This window comes from Coffea arabica, chromosome 7c (assembly GCF_036785885.1).
Source record: "Coffea arabica cultivar ET-39 chromosome 7c, Coffea Arabica ET-39 HiFi, whole genome shotgun sequence".
Taxonomy (NCBI): Eukaryota; Viridiplantae; Streptophyta; class Magnoliopsida; order Gentianales; family Rubiaceae; genus Coffea; species Coffea arabica.
Window position 1 is genome coordinate 7,927,613 of NC_092322.1, and position 15,290 is coordinate 7,942,902.

Here is a 15,290-nt window from a genome sequence, read left to right on the forward strand (position 1 = left end):
AATTGAAGACAGCGGTGAAGAATCTCCAAAGTAGCAGTAGCAATAGCAGCAGCCAGCAACTCGAGGAAAATGAAAACCATGGCTTCTTAGCTCCAGATGTTCGCGTGTTGGAGGCAGCCAAGAAGGTCAGAAGGCTGGCTAAAGGCGATTCTCAATCCAGAACCACTCTTGCTTTGCCCGGAGCAATACCCCCGCTCGTGGCTTTGCTGGACACCCCCCGCAATTCTACTTGTAGTATTTATTCTTGTTTGTTCCTCCTTCCTAGAGAAATTCCTCGAGGATCCCAAATTCGAGATTGAATCTGTAATCCCAACAAGATTACAGATTCACTCCAACAGGGATGTAATCTTGTTGTTACCCAAGTGAAAAAGGAGGAGTTGTTCCTTTTTTGCTTAGAAAACGCAGACAAAAATGCCCTTTGAAGAAGCACACTAACATTCGTGTGAATTGGCCTTCGGTTGCAAAATCGGATAAATTGGCTAAAAGGGTCATGGGTGCCCAGTTTTACAAGTTCGAGGGTATAAAGTCAGCCAAAAATAGATTTGGAGCTTATTTTTACCTAAACAAAAAGTTCAAGAGCCAATTGGATAATTTGCTCTCAAATTTATGGGCTTTGAAGGGTATGGAATTTGACATTTTGAAGGTGGTTTTTATAAAGGAATTTTTTGGGCCTATTTGATGGAAGCGCAGATTAGCTATTTGAGCAAAGGTTTGTTAATTTGTTCATTTATTTGATATTGTTAAAGGTTTTATTTCTAATTTACTATTTTCCTAGATTTAATATTTAATTTTTTTGTTATGTGATTTGCAAATTTATGTTACATATGCTTAACAATATAATTACTTAGACTAGATTTATGGTTTGTTCAACAAATTTCTCCATTTATATGTTATCATCAGCTCGAGTGGGATTAATATTGTGTTGTATAAAATATAATGGTTTTAATCTTATATTTAACTTTTGATATCATATAAAATAGGAATAAAAGGTGTTCTTAATGGTAAAATGATCTACTTTTAATGCTATAGATCATTAGTTACAGTAGCATAAATTTGTTTAACTAATTAGTAACAATGTAGGTATTTAACAAATCTAATTTGATAATTGTACTTGTTATGGTATTTTCTATTTTGTAGTAAGTTTTTCATATTTTTTGAAAATTCTTATGTGCTATAATGTGCATATCATCTGATATTCAACCGACATGCCACGACCGATATGGAACAACCGCAATCACGACATGACCGCGACCTGCGACGGCGAACCATGTATCCAAAGGGCCATAAAAGCCAGAAACCTTTAAAGATGAATTTGAAATCATGTCAGATATCTAGAGCTGGAAAACCAGGCTAAAATGCAATGACGGATGCAATCTAGTTGCTACTTTGGATGCAAGAGACGAGGAGAGAATTATCTGAAGCAACTTTTGAACTCTGTGGATGGCATTGATATAATTCTTCAAGAAATGCTGCAAATTTTCACTTCCTATGCAAAGATATTATGGCTTTTCGGCTTCAATATTTCATGAACTTGAATGCTTACGAAAGAGAAAACCAAGAAAACTAAACTGGAGAGAAATTCTACTTAGAAAAGTTCTTATGTACATCAGTACATGTGCCCCCCAATCCTTGAAATTGGACAGTGAATGCAAATAATCCTCAGAAGAACATAGGATTGCAAATCTACCAGTTGGCAACTCAAGTACCAAAATAACCCTTTACAAACATACAAGCAAACCTTCTCTCTTTCTCTAAAACACACAGTGTTATAATGGGTAATGGCAAATCATGCTAACATCATAGTCTAAGCTGAATTCATTTGCCCGTGTGACCTTGTCCTCATCCATGCTTATACTTATCTCCTCAGCAATGCCTCTTAGATTCTTTGCAGCAGCATCCATGTTAGTGCTGTGCTCGAAACACGTCAAACTAGAACTCCGGAAAGAGTGACTATCCATGTCCACATGAAATTTTTGAAGTCCAATTCCATCTATGCTTATGGAACTTTGAGAATGACCATTGTCAATCGATCCGCGATCCCGATAACCAGTTGATCCACTACGGAATCCTGATAGTTCCGCGGAATACAATGAAGATTGTTTAGGTATAAAGATTTCTACTGAATCAAGAGCTGTCTCTAGTTCTTGCCACACTTGAGTCATTGTAGGCCTCTCTTTCGGCATCTCCACCACACATCTTAATCCAAGTTGTCCCATCCTCAACATTATCTCCATGTTACATTCCTCTAGTAGTAGATTTGCATCTATGATTTCGTCAGCTCTTCCTCTCTCCAGGCTAGACCTTGCCTGCACTTTTGGAAGAAAAAAAGATCATTCCATTTCCTTCTCACTCAATCATTTCTGGATAATGCATGTGTTGGAGCAAAAATACACAAAAATCAGCGCGGACAGCATGATTGCAACAAAAATAAGGACCAAAAGGGGCACTTGTATGTAATGCTGGTATTCACTTTTATTCAACATAATAAGATAGCCGGATCTTTTACTTACCCAATCAACAATATGAATATTAGGGTGTTTTCTAGATGAATCGACTGCAGGTCTAGCAGCAACAAGTTGCAGAAGAATGACACCGAAGCTATAAACATCAGTAAAAGGACTTAAATGGAAGCTTGCACAGTAGGCAGGGTCAAGGTACCCTGGTGTCCCTTTAACCTGACTACTTACATGTGATTGATCCCCCACAGGACCTGATTTAACAAGGCCAAAATCTGAGACCTTAGCCTCAAAATTCTCGCTTACTAAGATGTTACTTGGTTTTATATCTCGATGGATTATACTTGGCTTTACTCCTTCATGCAGATGAGCTATCCCTACAAAATTAAGCAGATGATGCAGTTTAGGAATTGACCCCTTATTGTACTTTTTGTCATTGAACTGTAAATTGCTCTCGTTAGAACTCACCCTTGGCTGCTCCAATTGCTATATTTACTCTTTGCCTCCAAGTTAAGCTCTTTCCTCCCCTTCCTATAACAGCAATCATATATTCATCAAGAATATTCATGTACAATATGACAAAAAGTAACTTAAAAAAAAAAAAAATTTTTAGTTACTGAGATTTGGCTAATTACTCAGAATATCGATGAAAAAAAGAAATGTCGGACATGCATGGATCGGACAATGGGTATGTTTGAAACTATGGTTGGCGTGCTTTTTTTTTAAGTCTGACATAGCCCGGCAGCCGGCAGAACTGCCAAAAAGCTGGCTGCCGGGCTGTCATTCCATTTTTTTAAAAAAAAGAAATTTCCAAACTTCATGCATACCCTTTTTGCCTTTTTCTTTCTTCGCACAATTATTTACTGCTACGTATGCTTTGCATTTCTGAATTCGAGTAGAAGACAGCCCGGCAGCCATCCCATTTTTTTTAAAAAAAAATTTCCAAACTTCACGCATTCCCTTTTTGCTTTCTTTCTTTCTTCGCACAATTATCTACTGCTACTTATGCTTTGCATTTCTGAATTCGAGTAGAAACTTCAACTAGGATGCTAAAATGATTGGGTAATCTATTACATAGCACAAGTTTTGTCATCTTCAGTAGGATGATAATTGATAGGGACCCATTATGGAGCTTGTGCTATGTGATAGATTACCCAATCATTTTAGCATCCCAATTGAAGTTTCTACTCGAATTCAAAAATGCAAAGCATAAGTAGCAGTAGATAATTGTGCGAGGAAAGAAAGAAAGCAAAAAAGGAATGCGTGAAGTTTGGAATGCCGGGCAGCCAGTTTTATGGCAGCCGGCTGCCGGGGCTGACAAGGTCCGGCAGCAATGTCAGACTTTAAAAAAAAAAATATTGCCTCTTTTGCTTCTTCTGGGCTGACACAGCCTGGCAGCCATACTTTCATACATACCCATTGTCTGATTCATACATGTTTGACATTTCTTATTTTCATCCATATTCTGAGTAATTAGCCCTGAGATTTTGCTAATACCCAAACAAGTGTTACAGAATACAAGGGGTATGCCCCTGGCACCAACACTAATTCAATCCATGGTAGGATTAACAACAAAACACCCACCCAAATCTAACACAATCCCAACTTAAAATCCACTACAAGTTATACAACAATAGAAGATCATTAACGAAAATCATGGTATGGTAGTAACCAAGACATCTTAGGTTCAAAGCTTACCCATGATATAATCAAGTAATGAACCATTGCTGACATATTCCTAGACCATTATCTTTTCTCCTCTTGATCCTGATGAAACGCAAGCTAATTAGACACTTGGTGCATGATACAGCTATGTGCTGTTAGGTAAATATCTCATGTTTAGGTACATCATCTTACAACATTGGTCTGCCTACGCAAGTAAAAATCAGACATTTATGGGTGTTATAGTTTACCAGCTTGCTCGCAGAACCCTACCAGACCAACAAGGTTCTCGTGCTTCACTTTTGAAATCAACCTGACCTCTGTTTCACAAAACTATATTGAATCAGTTTTACAAATCGGATGGAAAACTATGTGGCTATGAAAGAAGTAAATGGTATAGCACAAGTTATGGAGCCTTGCCATTTCTAAATTCCTCGATGCTTGTGCATGACGAAGGATGAAGCTTTTTGATTGCCAATACTCCCTCGGCTTCAAACGATCCTCTATATACATTTCCAAATGCGCCAGTACCAACCAAGCAATCTTGGCTAAAATTATTAGTTGCCTTCTGCAGTTCTTCTAACTGAAATCTTCTTGACCACATCTTTGGCGCATCCAGCTTACCTAAACATTGCCAAGAACTGGCTCAACCTTTTCGCGTTGAACATGCCTTAGAATCTTATCAAACATAACATAAGACTAATCGACTTACCTTTGCCGTTTCGTCGTAACTTGCAGCCTGCATAAAGCTTCCTCTTGTAACAAATAATCAACCAGCCAATGACAAATATGGCAACAATAACTATGATAATCCCTCCCCATACATGTTTGCGATCAAGAAATGAACCACGATTTTCGGTTTGTGCAGGTGCTAAAGCTGGCAAAGATGGTGTTTTTTCTGCCATGATGCCTTGATATCGTTTCCCAATTAGAAAAATGGCATGAAATCCAACTCGTAAGTTTTAATTCTTGAAAGTCTATTCGTTAAACTACTACTGAGTTTACTCTCTTCTGTTCATTAATTACTCGCTCTTTCAAATGAGCAGTAGCATTATTTGATTCCTCTTTGGCAACAGCTGATTGACTAATTAAGAAGCAATCAAGCAAAAGAAACAAAGAAACATAGAGGCAGATATATGGGGTGGGGGGAGTTTAATCTCAGCCGGCTACCCTCAACCTCAAGTTCAATTGTCGCAGTCCAGTCTCATCTCTGACTCGGTCACTGAATTCTTCTCTCCAGAGTCCAGACGGCACACCAGGACAAGGAAGCATGCAATCAAACAATTATTTTCCATAAAGAAGAAGAAAACAAACCTACTCTTAATTCAATAGTTCTAAAGATAGTTCAGCCAACTGGTTAATCAACTTCGTGCATTTTCTCAGACATGAAACAGGATACAGCTTGCATGCAAACTGGCTTGGCAGAGGATATTGTTTTATGAAGTAAAACAAGTAGGATCGCCTGTTTCCTCTAGCGGAGATCATTTCTACTTTTCTTCTTGATGACAAAAAGAGGGGGCAGAGGCGACCAGCTATAGCTCCCATGGTTGTAGTTAACTAAGTTAGACTTAAACAGTAGGTTAGATTTACTCTTCCAACAAAGTTAACTAATTTTTCTTAAATTATGTTAAAAAAAATAAAACTATCAAAATGAGACAAAAAAAATATTTATTTTGGTTGCTAAATGACTATGAATCACGCAACTTTCACCCCCCAAGACTTCTCTATCTCCCCTAATCAGTAATTCTTGTAAAAACAAGGATAGAGTTACATCCTCTCCAACACTTGCACGCATGATGGCTTCACAGGCATTCAAAAGACAGTGATGGAAATTATAGATTTTTTCAAAAGGAAACTCATAATGGAGGAAAAAAATTCAGAATTACAGATTTCCTGAGGTCTGTAGATCACCGGTTAACTCCACCAAAAGGTAAATGATGAGGCATTAGAGATACAAATAAATGAGCGTAGTGCTACAACGAGCTGTTCGTCGTCAGCTTCTGTTGTTTTTTGTGACAACAGCTGTAACCTAAGATGAATCCGAAAGAGCCAAGACAAGGCAACGTAAGCCCAGGCCCAGCCTACTCAAATCATAATGAAGTTTGGGGTTGGACCGTCGCAGGATTTTGAAGATTGATTCCAAGGAAAAAGAGTACGTACTTGTTCGGTAAACTTGACGAAGTCAGAGGCTTGGGCCTTAGAAGTTAGAATACGGTATTTAACATCACAATTCACAAGTGCGGCAAAATTAAAAACTAGGAAAAGAAAAATAATAATAATAATTTAGGCAAAGTGGCGATGGATACCGGATCCTTCATTCTTGTCTTTTACCTTCTCCGGACCAAACCAAACGGGTGTTCATAGTTAAACACTTTTCCACCAGCAAAAGAATTTGTCAAAATAAAATAGAAAAACTAGATAATGCTATTTATAAATCGATCAATCTAAAAGACAAAACCTCAGCCTTATCCTACAATTAAGGTCAATTTCATGTTAGCTCCACTAGATTAAGCTTTTATGGCAAAAAAAATCCATTACTCGTAAGACAACTACTACTAGCATAAGTTAGAAGAAAACTCACAAATTTTGAGACTCCAACCGGAATCTTTAAGGTTTTGAGGTCCTAATTTTGATATGTATTCTTGGAGAAGTAACTTATACTACATGATATCCAACAGAATTGAGGTCAAACGTGTAGAAACATCGAAATCATGATTGCGATTTTCCCTAATTTGGATCGAATTGCCAAGTTCGTGCTCAAGCTTCATCTAGCAAGCTAAGACTAATCCTTTCGTGTTGTACACTCTGGTGCAATTTGAAACTTGTCAACAATGACGAGTGAATTGACTTAAAGTCACAACTCCTTCAACCTTCTTCTGACAAAGACCATCTTCATATGTGGGCTTAAAGAAGCTGATGTAGGACTAGGATGTGTAAAATAATCTGTACCACGTAGCATTTCCCATTTCTTGTATTCGGATTTAGTGTATTTCATACTCATAAAATGATTTTTTTGGTGTTGGACGGTATAATTCATACAAGTTTAATAAAATATGTACACTAGTTTTCAAATGCATTCCAATTCCTATCCAACTCAACAAGGGGATGATGTATATATTACCATCACGTTTGATTCCAATTGCTTAGGATACCTGTTTCGGTTTTCTTGTTAAGCCAATAAGCCAAAGACCTTGAGCATATCTGCTGCCGACACGGGTTTGGACAAAGCCATCATCATTCCGAAGTTCAGACTTCAGACATGTAAAACTCTAACATCTAAATGTAACTCTTACCCTCTTAGACAAGTATCATACATGTCTGTCTTTGAAGTGGGTAGTTATGAGCTAATGGCAGATGTACCGAATCTGATGTACTGAATTTTTATCCCCCATTTTCCACTATTTTCTTGTTTGAAAAATATGTTTGGATGGATTCGACTCCGATCATCATTATGAACCAAAGTATGTCTATATGAGATTATAAGTCGCTTATAAGGGCTCTTACATATCGCTTATTAATACAATTGTCACCATTGTTATTATTATTATAAAACCCGATAGGGGTGTCCAACGAATTCGAATTCAGTAATTCGGAAGTTTGAATTCGGAATTTTTTGAAAATTTGGCAACAGAATTACCGATCGAATTCGATTTCGAATTCACCAGTTCCGAATTCGTATTCGATTCGATAAATTTCGAATTCACCGAATTCAGAAACCTTTTTTTCCTTTTTTGTTAGATGTATTGTTATATAATATAAATTTTATATTACATATATCATAAAAAAATATTATTATATATATAAATATATATTAACGTATATATTATAAAAAGAAATTGAAATAAAAAAATATTATTATATATATAATATATATTATAAAACGAAATTGAAATAGGAAATTTGGATTTCGATTTCCGATTTCGAAATATGAATTCGAAATCGAAAATTTCGATTTCAAAAACTCTATTACCGAATTCGAACCAAATTTGCATAATTCGAAATCAGAAATCCCAATTTCAGTGCCGAATTCCGAATTACCAATTTTGAAAATTTCGAATTCAATTCGAATTCAGTTAGCAAATCAAAATTTTTCGATTTTGCACACTCCCAGAACTCGATGCCTAGTGCTTCTTAGTCCTCTTTTGTTTTTTGGGGGATGGGGGGGGGGGGTTATAATTTTTGACAACACATCTTTCTCTACCAAGATATTTATTAGATTAACGAGCCTTTGATAGTTCAAGTGGTTAAGTGGGTGGTGAGCATGTTAGTCTTTGCATTGCAGCTGGAAATAGTTACAAAATCCTTGTGCGCTTTCTAAGGTGAAAATACAGGTCTCTTCAAATGACACAATTCTGATGATTTCTTCGCTGCGGAATTCAATCATGGGCCGCCCTGCCAGTACAAGAGGTCCCCAAAATAAATTCCTGTTTGGATGCATCGTGTATCATCTTGGGCAGGTGTGGAATAAACTAGAGATACAAGACTAACAAAATTATGGACGCATCTGCGTTCAAATTTATGACTACCACAATTTCAACGATTGCTGTAAAAATCACATTCACAATCAATTGACTTAACCATTCATAAGTTAGTCCCAACATCATCTTTAATGAGCCATGCATACACCTCAAAAAAAAAGGTCCCTAGTGACTGCTGTACTGTGGGCAACCTACTACATTTTGCAGACTGCAATTGGTGAGGATGTCAGAGAATTGGAAGGAAAATCCAAGTTCATCTCATTTCCTGTAGTAATATGGTGGAAGTTTCAAAGATGTTAGTTTTTTTTTTCTTACAAATGATCAAGAACACACGCACACAGTGCGTTAGATTAACACTCGGAGAACACAAAAGACGTTAGTTATTCTCACATCTTTTATCTCCACTCTCTGACTTTCAAACAAAGAAAAAACCTTCTCCTTCCTTGCGCAGGAGGCTTGAAACCTTTCAGGATTGAGTTGTTTAGCATACAGCGCAAATATTATCATAAGCTATTGTAACATTCTTTGGTCAGGTAGGACTCTAGTGTCAGAATTTGGTAGCTGTGCTTCAAAAGAGTTTGAAAGTCTACTGTTCATGGCAGTCATAGTAATACACAATCTTTAACTAATCTAAAAACCATAAGTCCTTTTATCAAGCAAATAGTAGTGCTTTGAAAGTAACAAGTTTCAAAATATATGAGAATCCTATCAAACTTGCTCCTGGGGATACTTATCGTCAAATCCAATTCAACACTCCAGACTTAAACCTAAAAGGACGATACAGAAGAAAGAAACAATAATAGTCTTTTAACTTGACTGACCCAATAATTTACGTTGGCCTACACGGATATGTCTTCTTTCAATCCTAACGTAGGGAGTAAATAAGCTTGTCCCCAGCTCCCAATTAAATGTAAACAACCAACAACAATTACAGATGCATTTGTATCAGGGTCCCAGTCCCAGTGGGTCATAATTGCATCTGGTCGGTGTTGCTCACTTCTCTGGCACTAAAGAGTGAAAGGCAGATAGCAAGACCAGGAAAGAAGTTCTCAAGGGCTTGCCTCATATGCAGGCACCAAGGCCACACCCTATAGGAGGACGAGTACTCCCCAAATTAGCTGTAGGTTAAAAATTGATCTCCTCTACTTGAAATGATAAAGTTCGCCTAGTACAGTGCGTTGAAGACCGAATATGGGTTATATCCCTCGGCCAAGAACACTCACAAAGGGGTCCTGATGACCTTATGGGACAGGGACAAACACACAAACAACCCCCACCCAAAAACAAAAGATTTGAGAGCATAAACATGCCCTTGATTCCTGCTTCCTAATCATTGCTCAAGACGACTCTTTCTACATCTTTAAGACAGAAATTTTGACATGAAGAGTGATATGAGATTTTGATCAAAACATCACATGACGAGAAAGCACTAGGGAATCAGATCACTATCATAAACCTCAAAATTTTTTTACAAGACTGATGATCAAGTACAAGACTGAACTAAGCGTGACAAACTCGTGCTAATTACATGTGGCTGTTTGGAAAAATGGTATAACTGAGGGTTTAATTGAATAAATAGAAACCCTATATACTAATGTATAATTTACAAGAACAGAAAGTTTACAGGTCCCTTCTGCACAATGGACAAGATCCATGCCTCACCAACCATGTGTCGATGCATGGTAGGTGGAACATGTGGTGACAATGAGGCAAACTTCTAACAGTCTCCCCAATCTGAAAGTCCTGCACAGAGAAACAACCAATACATTAGATGAGAATTTGCAAGCATTCTGGACTAATAATCAAATGGCATAATACAAAGAGTAACTTGTAAAAGTACCTGAAGGCAGACGGAACAAGAAACTCGCTCGCCAGAATCATCGACATTGTTATCGTCCGTGATCACAATCTTTGGTATCTTTTCAACAGAATCTCCTGGCAAACCCTTGGCACCCCCAGTGTCAAATATGTTGGGGACCTCTTCAAATGTCGTTTCAACAGCTCCCATCTGATTCATCAGCAAAACTATAAGCAAACGAAAAAAGTAAAAAGAACATGAGATTTTCTGAGTAACAGGAATTTGCTCTTGCCTGACTTTGCACTGCACTTAACATAGCAGGACCAATCCGCTCACGAACAAGTCTGCCGCTTAACAGGCTCGCAATGACATCGATCTGATGAAAAAATTCATGATATTTACACATATTAGGCACACCTATTTTCAATGAATAAGATGACTGAGTCGCTCATGAAGTCACAATTGCAATACATTTGCAGAATTAAGGACACCAATTAAGATGTTCAGATTATGAGAAAATATAGAACTTTGCTCACCAAATAGAGGAGGCACCCAATGCCAGATTCATCAGACTGCCATAGGAGAAGGGATGACTCGAAGACCTCAATGGAGAAAACAGCTCCAGATATTGCACCAACTGCAGCCCCTCTAACAAAACCACTTTCAGTCTCTTGGCCTATCAAGGCTCCAGTCATAGCTCCTAATAAAGTACCCACTGCATAACCAAAAGCAAGTTAATTTCCCCTTCAGTTTTCCTTTAACCAACCAAATAACAGAGTTCCACAGGCCATGGATTACCTAAACCTATTTCATTTTGTAATACATACATAATACACATATATGAATTTCTGACAGGTTGAAGCCCAAAACCTCTGCCTATTTGGGGAATTTAAGAGAGAGAGAAATTTAGATGAAAAACCGTCTACAGCAAAATGCTCAACAAGATTTCAGAATGATTCCAAAGATTCTCGCTTTTCGTGCAAGTATCAAATGATCTAAAGACAATACCGCAATACACCAGTTTTGGCAACATTATGAACTATCAGTCGCAAGATCTCAGACAAAACTAAAGATGAGAGAAAAGGAGGAGGTTAGTAAAATTCTCTCTTTTTTCGATAAATAAATATGGGTAAATTCTACAAGCTAATTTGCACACAACATCATTTGAAAAATCGACAACATCCCAGATCGCATATGTGCAAATTCACATCAGATAACACAAGTAAATCTAGAATCAATAATGGCCATTTGACCACAAAATTGCAAACTTTAAGAGAAACAGTGCAGGGTAGAGGGCAAGCGGGATAATTATAATGAAACAATTAAATTAAAAGGAAAACTAAAGGATTAACACTCACCTAGTGCAAAGAAAAAGGTGAAGATTGCAGAGAATACATTTCCAATAATAGCAGAAACTGCAAAGCTGAAATATTGTTTAACTTTATCGGCCAAATTCCTGAATGAAAAGGAGAAAGAAGAAGAAGAAGGCAAAGAATGAGATGGATAAGCATAAAACTCCATGGATTCTGTCTCCAATCTCGAGAATTTAGAAAAGGGTTTTTTTTTTTTCCTTTTTATTGGGAAGAAAAAGAGGATTTTGGTTCAGGTCTATAACCAGCTATATACAGAAATATCTAAGCTTAATTATGTAGGTGTTGTTGGACATATATAGGGCATAGGCTAAGACTAAGAGGAGAGGGGGTCCATATGGTGGCGTTTTCGTAATATTTTCCTTAGTGCTTAAGAGAAGATAAAAGGAAACCACATAAACCAACTAGGCTTTTCTTCTACTGTTAATTTTCGCAGAAATCCGTGTATAAATAGAGCATTTATAACTTTTTCTTCTTCTTGTCCTGTGGGACTTGTGGATTCTCTTCTTTATTTCAATATATTTCACAGGCTTTTTCTTGTTTCTTTTACTTCTTTTTTTCCTTTGTGTGAAAATTATGCCATCTAGTATGTACAATTTACAGCAGTGATTCCTAAAGATTGTCACTATTCCATAAATTTTTATTTTTTTTTTGGATCAATATAAGAATACCCCAATTTACGCCCGACTAATTCCCCATGAATGTGCACCCTTTCAAGAAGACACAACCAGTTAAAAGGGGCTCGAACACACGATGATTAGATTTGTAACTGCTAACCTGCGATCATCCAAGCCAACCCTGGTGGCTGTTCGGTGAATTTCATCTGACTGCTTAGGTTCGTAAATCAGTTTTGTTTTTTTTTTTTTTTTTAGTCAGCAACGATACATTTGTATAATCTATTCTATCCTAATCTAAAGGGAGGGGGAGCCTAAGGAGGCTGTTATAGGGATTAGTGGATATACAGATCCAACTAAACCAAGAGAGTGTTATGACATAACTTTTAAATTTTTTTTTTACTGCTGGTGAGGTTTGAACCCAGAGAGAGACTTAACCCTGGAGATCACTGAGCCATTGGCCCCGTGGTTCGTAAATCAGTTTTGTTGTTACGCTTCCTTTTGCCGTTGAATAATTATAATTATAGTACCATGTATGACTCTCTTCTAGTACACGTTGCTCTGCTACGTTTTCAGAGGCACGAGAAAGCGAAGGCTCCCTTTGACAAAACTGAGCGTGTTTGTTTGGTTTGGGGTTAAATGGTCCACAAATGATCACATGCCGAGTCTCATATTTCTAGCACTCGTTTTCCCACAATCCAAAAGCAATGGGAAAAAAAGAAAATTAAAAAGAAAAAAAAAGAAGAGAGAATGGATAGGGTATTATTTGAAATAATTACTGTAGTACTTTTTGTGATGTGATGTATGTGAGATAAAAAGGTGGTTGGGGAATATAAGAAAGTGGATTGAAAAATATGTTTATGATGCAAGCGAAATATTATTTGGGATAAGTTTTGTATTCAAACACTCCCATACATTTTCAATTTTCATTTTCCTTTAATTTTCTAATTGCCTCTTCTACCATTTTTTATCCTCCTTTGTTCTTTTTTACTGTAAAGAAAAACTGCCATGCTTGGATTGCTTTTTTCCGTCGAAAAATATTATCGTTTTCCGTGATCACATTTCCCTATCACCTTTTTCCCTCACATATATCAAATTACTACAGTAATTTTTTCATGAAAAATGACGGAAAATGCAATCCAAACACAACCTAAACTTCTCTTAGTTTTTGGTGTCAAAACTAGCTTTGGGAACAGGTTTTTTTGACAATGAAATGTGACTTAATTCATAAGACGATTCACCAGTAATCAATAGATTGGGGTTCGAATTATTAAGGGAATAGGTGAAGAATTATTCCTGATCCTTTTTAATAAAAAAAATTACGCTATTTTTGGAAGAGTTTTGACAAATACTACTACAATAGATAGATCCTGTTTTCTTTTTCTTGTTGAGAACAGCTCCAGGGGCTGGTTCGAATTTATTCCTCGGTCAGCTTCAAGTTCATTTTTTTCCAAATTTTGCTGTTGAGGCGGTGGGGGTGGACTTTCATCTCCAAGTCCATTCATATATAGTTCCCTTCTACCCTTTATTCCATTCTCGTTTAGTTAGAATCATGAATATACATACGTGCCTCATTTTTGTTTATTGTGTTGGCATTCGGTGATTATAAACATTTCGTAGCAGATAAAAGTTTGTATCAAAACCATTAATTGGTTTACTATATCAAAATAGTACAATATGCCCTAAAACATTTTCATTAAAATTTGTATCCCAAAGACAAAAACAAATGTGTGGAAAAAATCTTGTTGATATATAAATATATATATATATATATATAATTCTACAAAACTATCATGTACTAATAATTAGTATTTCAAAGCTTAACAATACTATTTATGTAATCCCAAGGCTCCATTATATGAGGCTGACTACAATGGAAGGGTCAACATCTCTGCCGTCTCAGCTCGGCTCAGCTCTTAATTAAAGTGCAGAGAGGTTTTCGCACTGTTTCATAAACACCTTTTCTCTTTCCCCGCCAGTGGGCTTGCTGCAACATCACAGAATTCACAGGCCCTATTCCTTTTTCTTTTTCTTTTTTTTTTAATAATGTCAGAACAGAAATTGCAGATGCATGTATTTGCAGTCACCGTCCCACGCCGAAAGATTGTGGGTTAGTACACCAATGTTTTGAAAATCAGATCGGATCGGCGGGTTCGATCGATTGAACCGTAAACCGGCCATGACACCGGTCCGGTTCAATGTCATAGTTGATTTTGTCAGGAAATCGATCAAAAATCGGTCGAACCGCTATTGAACCGATTTTCAACCTTCCTCTTTTTTTTTTTTTTTTTTTTGCAAAATGCAGCTATTAAGATTCGAACTCAAGACCTTTGTAATAGAAGACCAATGTATTAACCGTTGCACCATCATATCCTATTAGTTTTTTTTGATAATTTATTTATATAAAGCAAACACTCATATTTCTTTTTTCCATTTTTCTTACAAAATCTCATCCTCTCATGACTCTTTCTTTTTTATTTTCAACTCTCTCTCTCTATTCTCTTTTTTTTTGTCACTCCCTTTTTAATCAAATCTCTTTATTTTTAATTTATTGATGTTTTCTTCCATCTTTTAATTTTGTTTTTGTCCATTAAATTGAAAAAAGTTAAAAAAGAATTATTTTTTTAACCCAAATTATTTAATGCTACAACCACTCACTTTTATCTCATTTTTTGTTTCTTATCAAATTTACATTTCTATTTTCGATTTTCTTGACTTCCTTCGAACTCCAAACTTCCTTTTTTAAATTGCAATCTCTAAAGCGTAAATTAAAATTTAAGTTCACAATATCTAAATTCTCATAGACGTGAATTTTGTATAATTTCAAAATATTGTGATATTTTTGGGTTGGATTTAGATATAATAGAAATTGAGATGAAATTTATTTGTTTTAACTTATAATTTAAAAAATT

The 15,290-nt window shown here is 36.4% G+C and overlaps 2 protein-coding genes across 2 annotated transcripts; both read right to left on the reverse strand.

The window, feature by feature from the left end:
* Positions 1 to 1,647: 1,647 nt before the first annotated feature.
* LOC113699470 (receptor-like protein kinase HERK 1) lies at positions 1,648 to 4,439 on the reverse strand. The gene is made up of 5 exons (XM_072058172.1): positions 4,370 to 4,439; positions 4,155 to 4,223; positions 2,925 to 2,987; positions 2,511 to 2,833; positions 1,648 to 2,306 (listed from the first exon to the last, which is right to left on the reverse strand). The coding sequence occupies exons 2-5, from the start codon at positions 4,156 to 4,158 to the stop codon at positions 1,767 to 1,769; spliced, it is 930 nt and encodes a 309-aa protein (XP_071914273.1). The 5' UTR covers positions 4,159 to 4,223; positions 4,370 to 4,439; the 3' UTR covers positions 1,648 to 1,766.
* A 5,587-nt stretch (positions 4,440 to 10,026) lies between these two features.
* On the reverse strand, positions 10,027 to 12,185 carry LOC113697958 (NEP1-interacting protein-like 1). The gene is made up of 5 exons (XM_027217594.2): positions 11,753 to 12,185; positions 10,931 to 11,109; positions 10,687 to 10,770; positions 10,437 to 10,604; positions 10,027 to 10,339 (listed from the first exon to the last, which is right to left on the reverse strand). Exons 1-5 carry the CDS (start codon positions 11,913 to 11,915, stop codon positions 10,217 to 10,219), a joined length of 717 nt encoding a protein of 238 aa, XP_027073395.1. The 5' UTR covers positions 11,916 to 12,185; the 3' UTR covers positions 10,027 to 10,216.
* Between the last annotated feature and the right edge of the window lie 3,105 nt (positions 12,186 to 15,290).